Here is a 14104-nt window from a genome sequence, read left to right on the forward strand (position 1 = left end):
AAGCCGCCTCCGCTGGCCCTCCCTGCGCCTTTGTGGTTGCATTGTTGTACTCATCCGCCTCCGGGCCACTCGGCTTTCCTTCGGGAGGGCCTTCTGCGTCCACGCCATCGCAGCTATCTCCCTCGGAGCTGTGAGCGGCCCTGCTGCTTCTGGCGGAAGGAGAGTCGCTCGACCCAGCCTGGCTCTGGCTCCCGGCTTGGATCTCCTCGATGAACAGCTCCCGGCGGATGCGAGACCTAGGAGACAGGGGAGAGGGGTGGTCAGATGAAGGCGTTTCTGGTAACTTCTGCAGTGTTGAGACTGATCTAACTTCAACCAGGATTTTGCTATCTACTGTCAATCTGATGCTGATGAGTGTCCCTCCTAGTAACCACAATGGGCATTACGGAATGAAGCAAAAACCTCAGGCAGATAATCAATTGGTACTTAAAATGATGGGTGAAAACCAACGGCAGATCATCTTCCCTGGTTTTGCAAGTTTAAATTAAGTAACGTTCGTAACTGCGTGCTCAATTTTTACAGCACTGGATGTGGTTTAAGGGACGGAGAGGAGAGGCTCTGCAGTCCCCCATTCCCATGAGAAGTCTGCCGTCAGGAAGGTGAAACTTCACAACATGCTGCACCAGAAAAGGAGTGATTTTGAAAATACAAACACATTTCGAGTAGATCCAGAAGAAAACAGTTTGCAGATACAAACCAATTCGGATTTCTACTAGAAATGAGCTACAATTTACCTCAACAAAACACAGACGAGGAAAACGGATAATCCCCTTGGTGTTCTCCTGGTCACCAAGCAGGCATGAAGATGACACAAAGTCCATGGCTCTGAACGTGCTCTGGGGAAGCACAGCTTTGACAGGTTGTCAGTCTATGAGCTAGTCTGACTTCTGCCTCATAGTTTTGTTCCGAAAGTCGATTTCAGAACATGAGTAGTGACAAGGCAAGAACACTTCAAAGGAATTAACGCACTCCATGTGTGCTTAAAACTGCCTGGCGTGCCACCTTGTGCCTCCTGTTGCTGGAAGCGTGCAGTAATACCCCAAACACACTACCTTTGCCATTGAACTCGGTTCTCTCTCTCTTCTTTCTCAGTTTAGGAGCTCCCAATGTCCTCACAAGTACACAAGAGCTTACGAAATCAATCATCTCAGGGTCAAGGCTAACTCTCCCTCTGTACTGCTCTGTCAGTAGGAGAGGTTCTGACCACTGTTCGGGTCCCACTTTGCAACCAAGAGGGAGCCTCAATGACTTGTGGTCAGGGACGAGACTACAGACACAGGGAGAGTTGAGCAAAACTTTCTGTCTCAGAGTGAAGATAACACTAAGGGAGAACTGCTAAGGGTCTTGCAAATGACAAGTGAAACGCTGTCCCAATGCTGATGGCTGTATGAATTCTTCATTTTCCCTAAATGTGCTACGGAAGACAGCACACAATGGAGAAAAATTAGGATAAATGCAGAACACCATCTGAATACTGCTTTTGAAGCTAGTGATATTATTGACTTACTTGAAATGCAACAGAGTATTTCAGCAGTACTTGCTGACTCCACACTTTTGAAGGATTTACGGGGTCTGTAATTTTCCCTAGGAGAATATTATTCACCTAACAGAAGACCACAGGTGCTAACATTAATTTTCTATTACCATTAATTGCATGCATCCTGCAACACTGATTATCAGGCTCTATTTATGCCTGTAATCTCCCTGCACGGACATTGATCCAGAACACACTGCTTCTGCAACATTCCCCAACTCAGGAGAGGAAATGGGTAAGAGCTTTGTGCCTGCGTGGCATTTTAAATAGCTCCAGGAAGATACTGAATGATGACATGCTCACGGGGTACCTGACCACAGCTCTGCAGAATACAGGTTGAACGCCTGTGGAAATCCTGGAATTCACACCCACTGCATTGCTTCTGGAGTCAAGTCTGGCTCCTGATTAAGATAGTTATTAAATCCCTAAGGTAAAGAAGATCTGGTGACAGCAGCTAGGGAATTCCAGAGAGCATTCCTCTCAGTGGAAGGTGTTGGCCCCGTCATAACACATCCTGTTGGCATTCATCAGCGTGACTCAAAATATCAGAGATCTCCTGGGGTGTATGTTGAAGTTCCCTGTACAAGCCTTCACACCACATCTAAACAAGCACAATGCTACTACAGTTCACTGAAAAATATGTCCAGAGGAAGAGCAATGAAGTTTAGGATCCAAGAGGACTAGATGAGAATTCCAGAAAGTCTGGTTTAATTCCTGGTGCTTCTGTAACATCACCTCTGTGACCTCACTGAGTTTATGTGCCAGTTTCCGCTTGTGAAGTGGGACAGAAATCTCGACCTCTTATTCTTCTGCACCATTTTTAAGACAACACAGCCTCAAACTCTGATGTGTCCCGTATGTGCTTCACTACCACGAAGTGAAGTATTTTTATGTTCTGAGAGCTATGTGATCGGTATGGGTGCAAAGCCACAGACTGGGAGAAGCTTGCAGACATGTCAAAATCCTTTATAGCTATTTATATCCCGAATTACGTCTTTGGCTGCTGAGGATGGGGTTTTTTTTAAGCTTATTTTGCTGCATAAAATAAATGCTAGTGTTGACTTCCCAGCTGGTGAATAGAAAGGTAGATTCTGCTTTAGCAATCACCTTTGGAAAGCGAGGTTTGGGCTGAATCCCCAAGGCAAAGCATTGCTGCAACAGGATTCCCAAGAAACAGGAAGACAAACTTCTCCAACTCTGTCCCCTGCCTTACCTGAGGTTATTTTAAAGAAATAAGATGGTCTGAGATGTGAACTGCTTATGTATGAAGACTCTTCAGTTTGGAAAAGAAACGGCTGAGGGAGAGTATAAAAGAGATAAATAAAGTTAAGTGCGGCCTGGAGAAGATGAAGAAGGGAAGGAGTATCCATTCCTTATCATACGTGAGCTGCAGAACAGTCAGACCCTGCTCCCTTAGCAGAACATGTAACTGTACCTCTTTTGCAGCATCCTGCAAATGATTTAAGAGTACTTCATGCATGAAAACTAACAAAACTGTTATACAGAGGAAAAGAACAGGCACGAGTGTTGATTTTTCACTGGTGGCAACTGCTCATAGCACCCAGGGATCCAAACAGGCTTGAAATCTCTCTTTACAGTCCTGCAGACTTAGCAACACATCTGGGAGTAGGTCCAGATCCCTCAGTGCTGGGAGGCTGGTGCTACCCACCAGCTTACAGCACCTTGTTTATACACTTTTTATTCTGTATACAACTGTCAGCACCTAGTCTACATTAACGTATAGCTTGGTGTGGCTGAACACGCTGATCAATCATGACTTGTCACTCTCTCTCGCAGCACGCCTAAGCAGGAGATCTCATGATAATGAGGAAGATGACACATGCCACCAGTGCTCCCGCACTCGTCTGCGTAAGTGAGAACAGCACATTTTGCTGTCAGGCCGAAGGGAACATATTTTCATAGGCATTCCTCCAACTTGTGTATAATTGCCTAGAAGTGGGAATTGGAAGAGAGGCCTCCATGTGGAGGACTCGGAGCAGTGAAAGAGGCTGCATCTGTAGTGGATTGAAGTCAGTGAAATTCAGTGTAAATGTGATTATTTGTTGGTTCGAATTTCTTAACTTTGTATTGTTTACTATAAATATTATTTAACTATTGTGCACAGTGTTTCTGAGCTATCTCATTAAACCAGGCTGCTCCTGCTTCAGCAACTTTTCTGTTTAAAGTTGAGAAGGGACAAAGTGGGAAAACACTCTTTAAATGTTAGCAGTTTCCTAAAACAAGTAAGTTCGGCAGTCTGGACTAACTGGGAACATCACTGGCTCCGAGTGAAGGAGCAGCGTAGTACTGAATCTGGTATCTTCGCTCTACCTGTTCAATATTCACTAGCACCAGTTTCTTGGAGAAAACTCTGCTGCACTAATTAAGATTCCCAATCCTAAGCTCAGCTGATAATATGTTTATTCAAATCCTTGTAATTCTTATGTGCCATTCTAATGTTTCTTTTTATTGATGTCTCTAGGCCAAAACCTGCTTCAATCTTTCAAACGTGGAGAAGGTTCCTTCTAATACAAGAAAGAAGCTAAAGAGACCAGCATCTTATTTCATTTCAGCAGGCCTCAACGATTTAATCATAACTAAATCATTTTATCATAAATAAATCTGCACCCACATCTTGACTTCAGGGTTATCAGTTCTCTGTCCTTCATGACTGTGTGGAGCTTCCCAGAAATACAGCACATACTGTGCCTATTTTCAGAGCTCTGTGACTCAAGATCTAAAAGAAAACCCTGGTTTTGCTCTTACGTGGGAAAATATGAGGAAAGGAGCACAGTTCTGATGCCATCCAGTAGAGGACACTTCCAACCACCCCCCACCAACTGACCCAGGCACAACACAGCCACCAGACACCTACATGTGTGTGTATACATGTGAGCGTATGTCTGTGTGAGTGTGAATATGCAAGTGAGACAGACAAGTCTTGCTTACTGCAGTGGGATTTATAAATATTCAATAGTGGACATCTCTAAATCCACGCCCACCCCAAAAGCAAGACTTTCTGTTGAAAAGCACTGCTTACATCAATATGTGAATATTGCTGCTCCTCAGGGATAACTTAAAATCAGTCTGGAGCATTACTGTTAGTTAGAACCTCCCTGCTGTCAAAACTGTTCATTTTGTACGACTGCTCAGTGCTAGCAGAAGCAGACACAGCTTGCTGAAGCAGAGCAGCACCCTGCCCAAGCAAAGAGAATAAATCCTTTAGGAGCAGGGCTCCCGGGACATCTCCTACCTGTAGTTGTGGAACCAGTTGATCACGGTGCTGGTTTTCAAGTTGAGCTGCGTAGCGAGTTCCTCAATGGTTTTTGGTGATGGGTATGGCTTTTGCTGGTAGGCTCGTTTCAGAGCTTCTTTCTCTTCTGGTGCCAGCACCACCCGGGGCTTCTTGAGCTGGTGCTGTGGCTGTGGGCTGGCGCCCTGGCTGTAGTCTATCCCAGCTGAGGAGGACTCACAGGACTGACTGTCGCTAACAGAGCTGTGTCGCCGCTTCATGTAGGCTGCAAGAGAAGCACATCGGATGAGCCCCAGCTGAATACAAATGCAAAATCAATGGATGTGGAATAAACGTGAAGATGACAGGTTGTGGATGCACGGATGGGCTGCTCGGAGAGAGCAGAAAGGAAGGGGCATCATCAGAGATCAGAGGAACCCAAATGTGGGGCAGATGCAAGAGGCAGAAAAAGAAGAAAGGGGACAAGAAGATGGTAAATCCACTGGAAACCTGCCAAGAGTTTTCTGCTTTTTCAACGTGGGACACAAATAACAGGGCTCAGGTAATACCACTTATTTCGGATGCACTCTTTTGAGTGGTGAACATCTACATAAAAGCCTGATTATGAGCGCTGCACTTCAACTGAACCGGTTTTGGCTGTTGAACGCTGCGGGTGTATGCTAAGGTCTCCCTAACACTTAAGGTCTCAGAATTAAGACGACTGTGGAAGCTGAAGGCAGCCGCGGCTCCAACACACGATGGCGCCCGGCGCCCATTGATGCCAGCGCTGGGCTGAAGGACCCGGCAGGCGTTTGCTGCTTCTCCCTACGATCTTCGCTATAGCGGTGACAGGTTATGAAAGAAAAGCAGCCAACAGCATCCTCCCCCCCTGCACAAGGCTCTTTCAGAATGAATCTGTTTAGGAAAGCTCTTGCTGCACTGATGGCGCCCAGTGAGGCTGGTGGCAGAAGCCTGTGATGCCGCTGGTGACTCTCCTCCCGGATGGGGACAGACTTATCCTGGCAAATTCTGCAGGGAAGGAGTCTCAGCAAAGGCTGTCACTGACTTGATTGATTTTCACTGGGCAAAGAGAGGTGGGATTTCCTGCACCTGGCAGTATCGTGCACAGGCATTGCTAATGAGGGGGCTGAAAACTGCAAATACAGATGAATATTGTCAATAAAATCTTTAATGGTCTGTTAAATACCTTCTAGATATTTAAGAGTTGAGGTATTCAAGAGCTGCAAGTTGACAACCTCGGCTATTAAATTCCAGATGACACCAGCCTGACATCAATCCAGCAGGCACTAAATCTCCAGCAGCTCCCACCAGAGGCAGGGACCAAGGCAGGGCACGTTGTACCAGCCAGCAACCAAATTTCTCAAGAAATGAATTTCTCTCTCCCCACAGCTCTGCCTTTAGGCTGAGGGTGCACAAAGAATGAAGATTCAATGCAATCCAATAAACTGCATGTTCAAAGCCCTTCTCCCACAAGCCAACTTGGCAGGGCTCCCCACAGACTGGCCAGGCTTTGTGTCTCCAGTGGGTTCAGCGTCCTGTCCTTTATACAATCCTGTGTCCAGTGGGACCTTTTTACACTGTGTCTTACTACCACTGAAGTGAGTTTTGAACACACTCTGTAACCTTTGGGGGTATCTGCATGCCTCTCATTTTGTTTTTCCTGAATATGACAGATTACCTGTGGATTGCCTACTGTGTAAGATCACTGATATGGAACAGAACGTGAGTTGCTCACGATCCATCACTCTGCCATGATACAGCCCTGCATGCCGTTGAAATAACCATAAAAAGCAGAATTGTGGTTTGGTGTTTATTTAGGTTTTCCAAGTGGATGCAGAACTGCAAAGTGTCCTCAAGTAAATGCATTATTTCAATGTGACCTATTTGCCTTATTTTTGCAGCCTTCAAGGAACTGTTACAATCTTCACCCATGGAATTAATCACTCCAGCAATATCATCCGACATTTATCTAAGGTCCTTAATCTCAAAACCTCCTACGTGTTATTTCAAACTTGTATGAACATACAAACTACATACAAGGTTTCCCTGTCTCCACTGACAGCACAACCAAGAGGGCTGAAAACCAGCATCTCTCACTTCAGCAACGTGCAGCAGCTTGAAGGAGGCCATGAGACAAACCAGAACCTTGCCTGGAAGATGTAGAAGGTGTTCAGGCTATCTCTAACTGGAGCTTCTGGTCAGGCGACTGCATTAATATGAGACACCCATGCACCAGGATGCTCTGAGGCTCTGCTTTGCCTGCTCTCCAAAGGATGGTGTTTCTGGCAGGTCAGAGCTCCCATCTTCTGACTCCTGAGTCAGCACAGAGCAGTGATACCTTGGGAAAGATACCATGTCCTAACACCCACCTCTGCTTTCGTAACCTTAGAGTGGGATCACAAAAGGTGCAATGGCTGATTTGGGGGTCTCTCATGTGGATGGAATAAATCACATAAATACACATATTTCCTTAACATAAAGAGGAGGATGTCCCCCTGTTCTGTCTTAAGCAATTATTTTCCTGCAGGATTATATATTATCAGAACAAACTTCCTGGGGGCCCAAAGGCACAATCGTGGCACTTCCCCATGTGCTGAACTAGCACCCAAGCTTTTGGCTTTAATGGTGGTCTCTGGAAACTTGAGGTGACGTTTATAAAAGCTTTTCCTTTTTAATTCTTATTTTAAACATATGTGCTGCGTGTAGACAACAGAAGGAGATCATTCAGCCCATTTGCAGTGACAGCAAAGCTCAAACTGGAATCCAAGTCACAAGCACACTTTATTTCTGGAGAAGTCTGATTTTTTGCCTGTGATCAGTCTCCCCTTCTCAGGAAACCCATGAAAAACCCCCACCCAGATGTAATGTGGGCAAAGGTCTGGCTCTGGGTCTCAGACCAACTTGTCAAGGCCAGCTCTATCCCCAGTTTTACTACCTTTTTTCCCTGCTGCTGTTGCCAACCCAGCATTCCTTCATCCCTCTGGGAAGACTCCCCAGCATGTGCTCAGCTCTAGAAGCAGCAGACGCTATTGCAGAACTCGTGGCTGCCCACTGAGGTAAAACAGAGCCCCTTTTAATATCATTTTTATCTTATGCTGTATTGAACAAGATTATTAAAAAGCGAAATAATGGGGAAATAAAGGGAATGAAATTTTCTCCTGACAGCAGGATTCAGTACTGTTCTGTGAGGAGTGTGACGTTACCAGCAGCACACACACACCAGGAGGTTGCAAGGAGGAGGAATGAGCTCCTCCAAGGCTGGAGAGTGGTGCAGGGTGTCTCAGCCTAGTGAGCATGAACTCCCAGCTTCCTCCAAAGAGGTCAGTTAATGCACACTGCACATTCTCAGAGCCTCTCAAAATGGACATTTATAGCACAAACTTCAGACTCTAGAACAGATGAAGAAATCTATGCAGCTCACCTTTATCATAATTATTAATTTACTCCCTTAATAAAGTGTGGCAGAGAAATAATTGATAATAATGTCCCACTGGTAGCAGCTACAGTTGCATTGTTCTTTAACCACCATTAGCTGAAGGGAAAGTTAAATTCTTAATGTGGCTCCGGAGCAATTCAAAAGGTTAAATCACAGGATCCTCACCTGCATGATAGGATTCTGCAGAAAAGAGAGGCTTGAGTTCCCTTTAGACTGCTCTGCTCTGAGGACAGCACTTACACAGTTCAGGAGCTCAGTACAGAGTCTCAACGATTTATTGCCTTATCTCTATTCAGATGCCATCTATAGAGCACATGTATTGCACAGGATTTGATAAGAATCCAGTTTAGAAAATAGTTTTGAAAGGATATTGTCAGCACTACTTTTAAATTATTTGTATTTTATTTTCCTGCATTATGGGCGATATTCTCTTTGAGGCTATAAAACCCCAGCCTGCTGACAAGTTTATTTCTGCCATGTTTCTAACACAGCAAAACCCATCATGGTTCCCTTTGGTTTACAGCTGTAGGTGGGAAACCCAAGTGGATTTTACTCCCCATGGAAGATCACACACGATTTGTGATAAGATACTGCACTACATTATATTATACTGGTTACTGTGACAAGGATTTGAATTTGTTCTTAAAATCATGCAAGACTACAGTTTTCCCAGAAGCTCTCTCACTGCAGTTTTAAATATAATCATAAAGTTCTTGATCAAATGTGTTAATGCTTTCAGGACATCAGTCAACAGCAGTGCTTTCAGTGCACACAATTAATGCCGTCTGTACTAATATCATTAAGGGCTAGCTCGAGAGATGTATGTATCATTAATTAGTTAACTGCTGATAATGGCAGCCTGTGAGTCGCTCTTGTAAAATCACATGAATGTACTAAAACCAGGGCTCTGCATAACCACTGGGTTTTAGTAATGGATTTATAGAGAGCAAGATAAAATTTCAGGATATACTCTTTACTAAGACACCCAATAACAACTGAGGTGTCTCACAGGTACATACTCACGACCTAGCTGGTTTTTGTGAGCATGTATTAACACAGTCACCTTCCCCCATCCCTGTGAAGGCCAGAAATTCGATTATTCTCAAATATCCTTTTATAAAGACTGCATTTTTCTTTCCTCCTACTGATCATCAGTGCAGGACTGGCAAGAAGCTCTCTCAGGAATCAATGCACAGTTCTTCCAGCCCAACATCTGTGACCAGCTGCAGCACTATTAACTAACAACCCAAAGCCAGCTCCCGAACTCACATTTCTCATTTGGTAAGGCAAGTTACCAGTGATACACCAGGGCCTCAGTGATTAACCTATAGGAGAATATAGCAATGATTTCATGACAGCTGGTGAATATTCAGGGTTTGGGGTTGGTTTCTTGTTTGGCTTTTTGTTGAGAAGTATCCGCTTGAGCTAGCATCAAATACAGCTATGAAAAGCTGTCAGGAAGTCCTTTTGCATAACCTTCATAACGCTGGATCAATGCTGCCTCTATACTATTTATGGAGAATTATAAAAGACACGGTCATCTCTGAAAAAATGGAAAGCCTGAGTCAGCAGTTCTGCTCCAAGTTACCTTTTTTCTCCATTCGTTTCATATCCATCAGCTTCTCCACGTTGTTGGGATCGTTCAGCCACAGCTGCATGCGGACAAAGGGTTCCCGTCCCTTCAAACTCAGCTTGTGCCAGGGCTTCGGGCGAGCCAGAAGGTCTGAGACAGAGCCTTGTGTTAGCCCTAGGATTGTCTCCCCAAACAAACGCTGACCTAATACGAGATTGAAAATCGCATGAATTCATTCAGCTGGGAGACGAGGCTAACTATAAAGACAGAACACGTCTACGACATCATTCATCAATTATTCTTACTTCAGAATTGCTTGAAAACCCAAGAGAAACATTCAGAAGAACAAAAGCTCTGCCCCCCACTAAATGTGTAAATATTGAGCTTTAGTTAAATCCTTAGGATCTGACTGTGGCAAAGAGGGGAGCTCAACACGTTTGGGGAGCGGGACCTTACAAGGAAACAGTGTGCAAAAAACAAAATGAATGAGATGAAAAATAAACTGGACTTTTAGCTAAGCAGGCAACTAGTGAGAGCAGTGAGGCTACTTAGCTCTTATGCAGGAGGGTAGTGCAACAGCTTCATTCCAACAGGGCAGTCCAAACATTTCAAGTGATCAATGAACCGAGACCGATGCCCCCCCCTGCACTCAGCAATGGTCATGTAAGTGTCCTCAAAGACACGTACTATTTTCTGTGTTGTACTATCTGTGGTGTTCTAACTGTGTCTTACCAACTACAGACAATCACACTTTACAATCTAACAGCTTTTTTTACAGCTTCTACAGTGCTTCTAGTTAAGAATACTTAATTTAAATTCTCCTCCTAAATGCTATCATCTAGCATGGCAAGAACTGCATATGCTTTTCAATGTACAGCATTTGTATGCGCATTGGTAACACTAGTTTTACATGGTTAAGATCTAACTTATCAAAGACTGTGGAAAATGCCTGTGCAGCTCAAACCCAACCATACAGCTGGTTTTCTAAGCCCCTTCACTTCAGCGTTCTTCCTAAGCTGAACTACCTTGATACACGACAGCTTTTGGTACAAGATGGAGCCTGAAGTCAGCTGAGTCACTGCCAGTGATTTCTAATAGAAGCAGAGCTGTCATGTATTTTGAAGGTAACACAAAGATCTTTCCATACTGACCAAGTTTAGGCCTCGGGGTCTTGTGTCTGATCCGTAGCTCCTGAATGCCCTCACTAGCACACAGTAGAATGTTTTCCCTTCACTTCCTAGCGAGGCCAGCATGTCTTAGCCAGTGGCAACAAACAGATCCCTAAGGGACAATGCGGATACGTGGGGACTTATCCTCCTACAGCTCTACAGGACATTCCTGCACTTGCAAAAACACCATCAGCTCTTGCCTTCGCAGCCTCACCTAATCCTGACAAAACAGGTCACAGAAAATACTTGCTCTATAAGACCCACACCCCTTGTGCTTAACTCCGTGGATCTCCTCCTCCTCTTTAAAAACATCCAAAAACTTCTGCCCTGGTGATTTTTTTTCACCTGTACGGGGAGAGGAGGGAGCGTGGGAGCACTCGGAAGTTGCAGAATGTCCCATGCAGGCGCAATGGGCAGCTGGGTCTGCAGAGCTTTTGGAGGAAGCAGCTGGGATAATGAAAGGCAGAAAGGGGATACAAAGACAGGGCTAACAGGACAGAGTCTGCTACTAAATCCTAAACTAACCCTGGAAATGGTTCTTAGAGACTGAACAGACACCTAAAGTCAGAATTCACTTAAGTTCCTAAGTAATAAGTGGTTTTCCACTACCCTCAACATCAGGAAAATCAGACAAAAGAGTTAATTCAGAGCCAATTTTCAATCATGTGTATTGCAGAGTTAACCTACTCCCTGTTTGTACTGAAAAACATCGGTAAGGCCTCATCCATTTACCTTTAAACCTGCCAGCTACTAGCGAGATTAAGACAGCTTCTTTAAAATCTTTTAATTTGCCTTCATAAATAACCTCCCTCTAATGTTCCCCACAGTTCCTGACCCCAGGCTGTGCTCTGGCTGCAGTGCGATGAGCTCCGACAGCCGGGGTGGCCACCGTGGCTGCCCATGTGGCTGCCCAGTAAAGCAGAGCAGGGAACTGATCCGAGCCAAACCAACCTACCAAGAATAAAAGGGCTTCTTCTGACTCGGACCACCTGGTCCAGTTTGCTGTGTGGCCACATGAGCAGGAATACAAGCACAGATTTGCTGCTGAAGGAAATGAACTTCAGACCACAGCCTACACATTAAAAATGCAAACGTGGAAGGAGGCAATGATCGTGTTCTCTAGGTGTTAAGAACAAAGCTAAAGGTGTCATTATTGTAACCCAGGATATGGCAGGACAGCATAAAGCACCTGAAACACTCCCAAGGTAATGAGGAACGTGTTAGAAATCATTCTCGGGAGGCAGCAGGTGCATCACACTCCATCTTCATCAGAGCACTACTAATAACTGGAATATTTTCAAGCACAGGTTTCCTAAACCTCCTGCTAATTCTCCCCATCTTTCACCCTAATATCCTTCATGTCTGTTCCCACTGATGTAACTCCTCATGGATAAACCCTGTTTATGGTAAATTATGCTGGTTTCAGTTAGTCCTGGCCCTTTCTGCTTTTTCCCCACCACTGCAATCCTTCAATAGCTCATTGCATTTGCTTCCCTAAGTTACATGCTGCCCAACAGGGAATCACTGGTAATACTATGACATTTGGGATGAGGAATACCAGCAACATCTCAGCATTAACACTGCCACCATTATCTGCTAAAATGGTGACTGTTGAATCAATATTAAAAGGCACGGGAGGAGAGACCCACCAAACACATTGGGAATGGTTTTTGCACAACCATGGTCTTTACTGGACAATGTTACTGGAACAACTGAGCCACCACCAGTTGCCAAGGGCAGGTTCACAAGGGCCTGTGGCCTAAGACAGAGAAACCTGTGCACCAAGTCAATCTGGTGCACTAGCACACTGAGGGCGCAAAAGGAGACATTGAAACTGGTTCCACACCTAATGCAGAGTTTGGGGCACATTTCCTGGCTCTTCTGCTGCTTTTTAGGCTTGTCAGCCACACTGTAGGAAAACAAAAATCATGGGAAATAAAAAAGACTAAGTAAAAATGGCATCAGAGCAAATGTAAACAAAAATACTTTTTCAAACCTCTCTGGAGCACCAGAGCAGGTACAGCACTCAACAGCATTTTGCCCAAAAACTAGGGGCTTGAACCTGTAAACCCTTATCATGACCTGTGGCTTCATCTCTACATTATCTCCACTGACCAAGCAACCACAGTCTGCCCATGCAAATGTGCACAAGCAAACAATTTGCCTGGGTTCAGTGGAATACCATCTCATCAGGGTATGTCCATGATCAGGGATATTTTCTCCTCTTCCCAAATAATGTTAAATGAGAACTTGCAACCTCCCCCATCCCAGTATTCTTCCCCTTAAAAAGATATCTGAAGTTATTATGTCTAGCTGAAAAAAGGTTCCCTAACATACTAAAATAAAGGAGTTTTTACTCATACAGTCATAACAGTTCAGTTGATATGGATGAAGTTCTTCTCATATAAGGACCATCAGCAGTCTAAACCTAAACTTATCTTTCTGGTCCCATCTCTAGTCACTGGAGAGCAACTGGTACTTCTCGAGAGCACCACACATCTGTTTTGGACATCTAAACACAAGTGAAGTGAAGCCCATGCTAAGCCCCAGAAGCATGTGCAGGTAACACTGGGGCAGCCTTACTGGCTTCCCACTAGAGACTTCAAAGCTAAAGGTTTCCAAACCTTGTGAGGGAAGCAAGTGTTAAACACATATGAAGAACTAGTGATTTGGAGGCACAGTGGCAGTATTAAGCCTGGATTTCTCATACTCGGATCAGGTTATTCCCTTTGACTATTCCAAATACAGAGTCATGTCAATATTACACCTAATTCGACACCCAAAACCTCATCTGTGAGCAAAAGCAGCCTTAGCATTGCATATCTCAAAGCAAAATAACTGAATGACCCCATATACTTACTCTACAGGTTCACCTAAACTTCAACTGAGTCTGAATTCACCCTCCTAGCTCTACAGGTATGCTACACTTTAGCTTGTGATGCACCTCCCTCTATGATCACGCTGGACTCCTCTAATTCACCCGTGCCTAAAATATTGGGGCCTTCAATCTATAAGCCTGGGGAAAACAGCATTTCTGAAGGGGACATCTCCCTGGCTTTAGGGTTTTGGTCTTCTTCACAGCCTGCTGGACTGTATTCAGGGGGCTGGGAGCAGTATCCGGCTGGTGAGCCAGGAGCGG

General features: G+C 44.7%; 1 protein-coding gene across 1 annotated transcript in view; it reads right to left on the minus strand.

The window, feature by feature from the left end:
* LOC104412584 (homeobox protein cut-like 1) overlaps positions 1 to 14104 on the minus strand; it is a gene marked incomplete at its 5' end in the record, with an annotated part of 57970 nt that overhangs the window by 742 nt on the left and 43124 nt on the right. The window contains 3 exon segments of the mRNA XM_010023341.1: positions 27 to 236; positions 4788 to 5052; positions 9812 to 10000. Of these exon segments, the coding sequence (XP_010021643.1) occupies positions 27 to 236; positions 4788 to 5052; positions 9812 to 10000 (664 nt within the window).

The sequence above is a fragment of the Nestor notabilis genome, unplaced genomic scaffold (assembly GCF_000696875.1).
Source record: "Nestor notabilis isolate BGI_N333 unplaced genomic scaffold, ASM69687v1 scaffold24621, whole genome shotgun sequence".
In the NCBI taxonomy this organism is placed as follows: Eukaryota; Metazoa; Chordata; class Aves; order Psittaciformes; family Psittacidae; genus Nestor; species Nestor notabilis.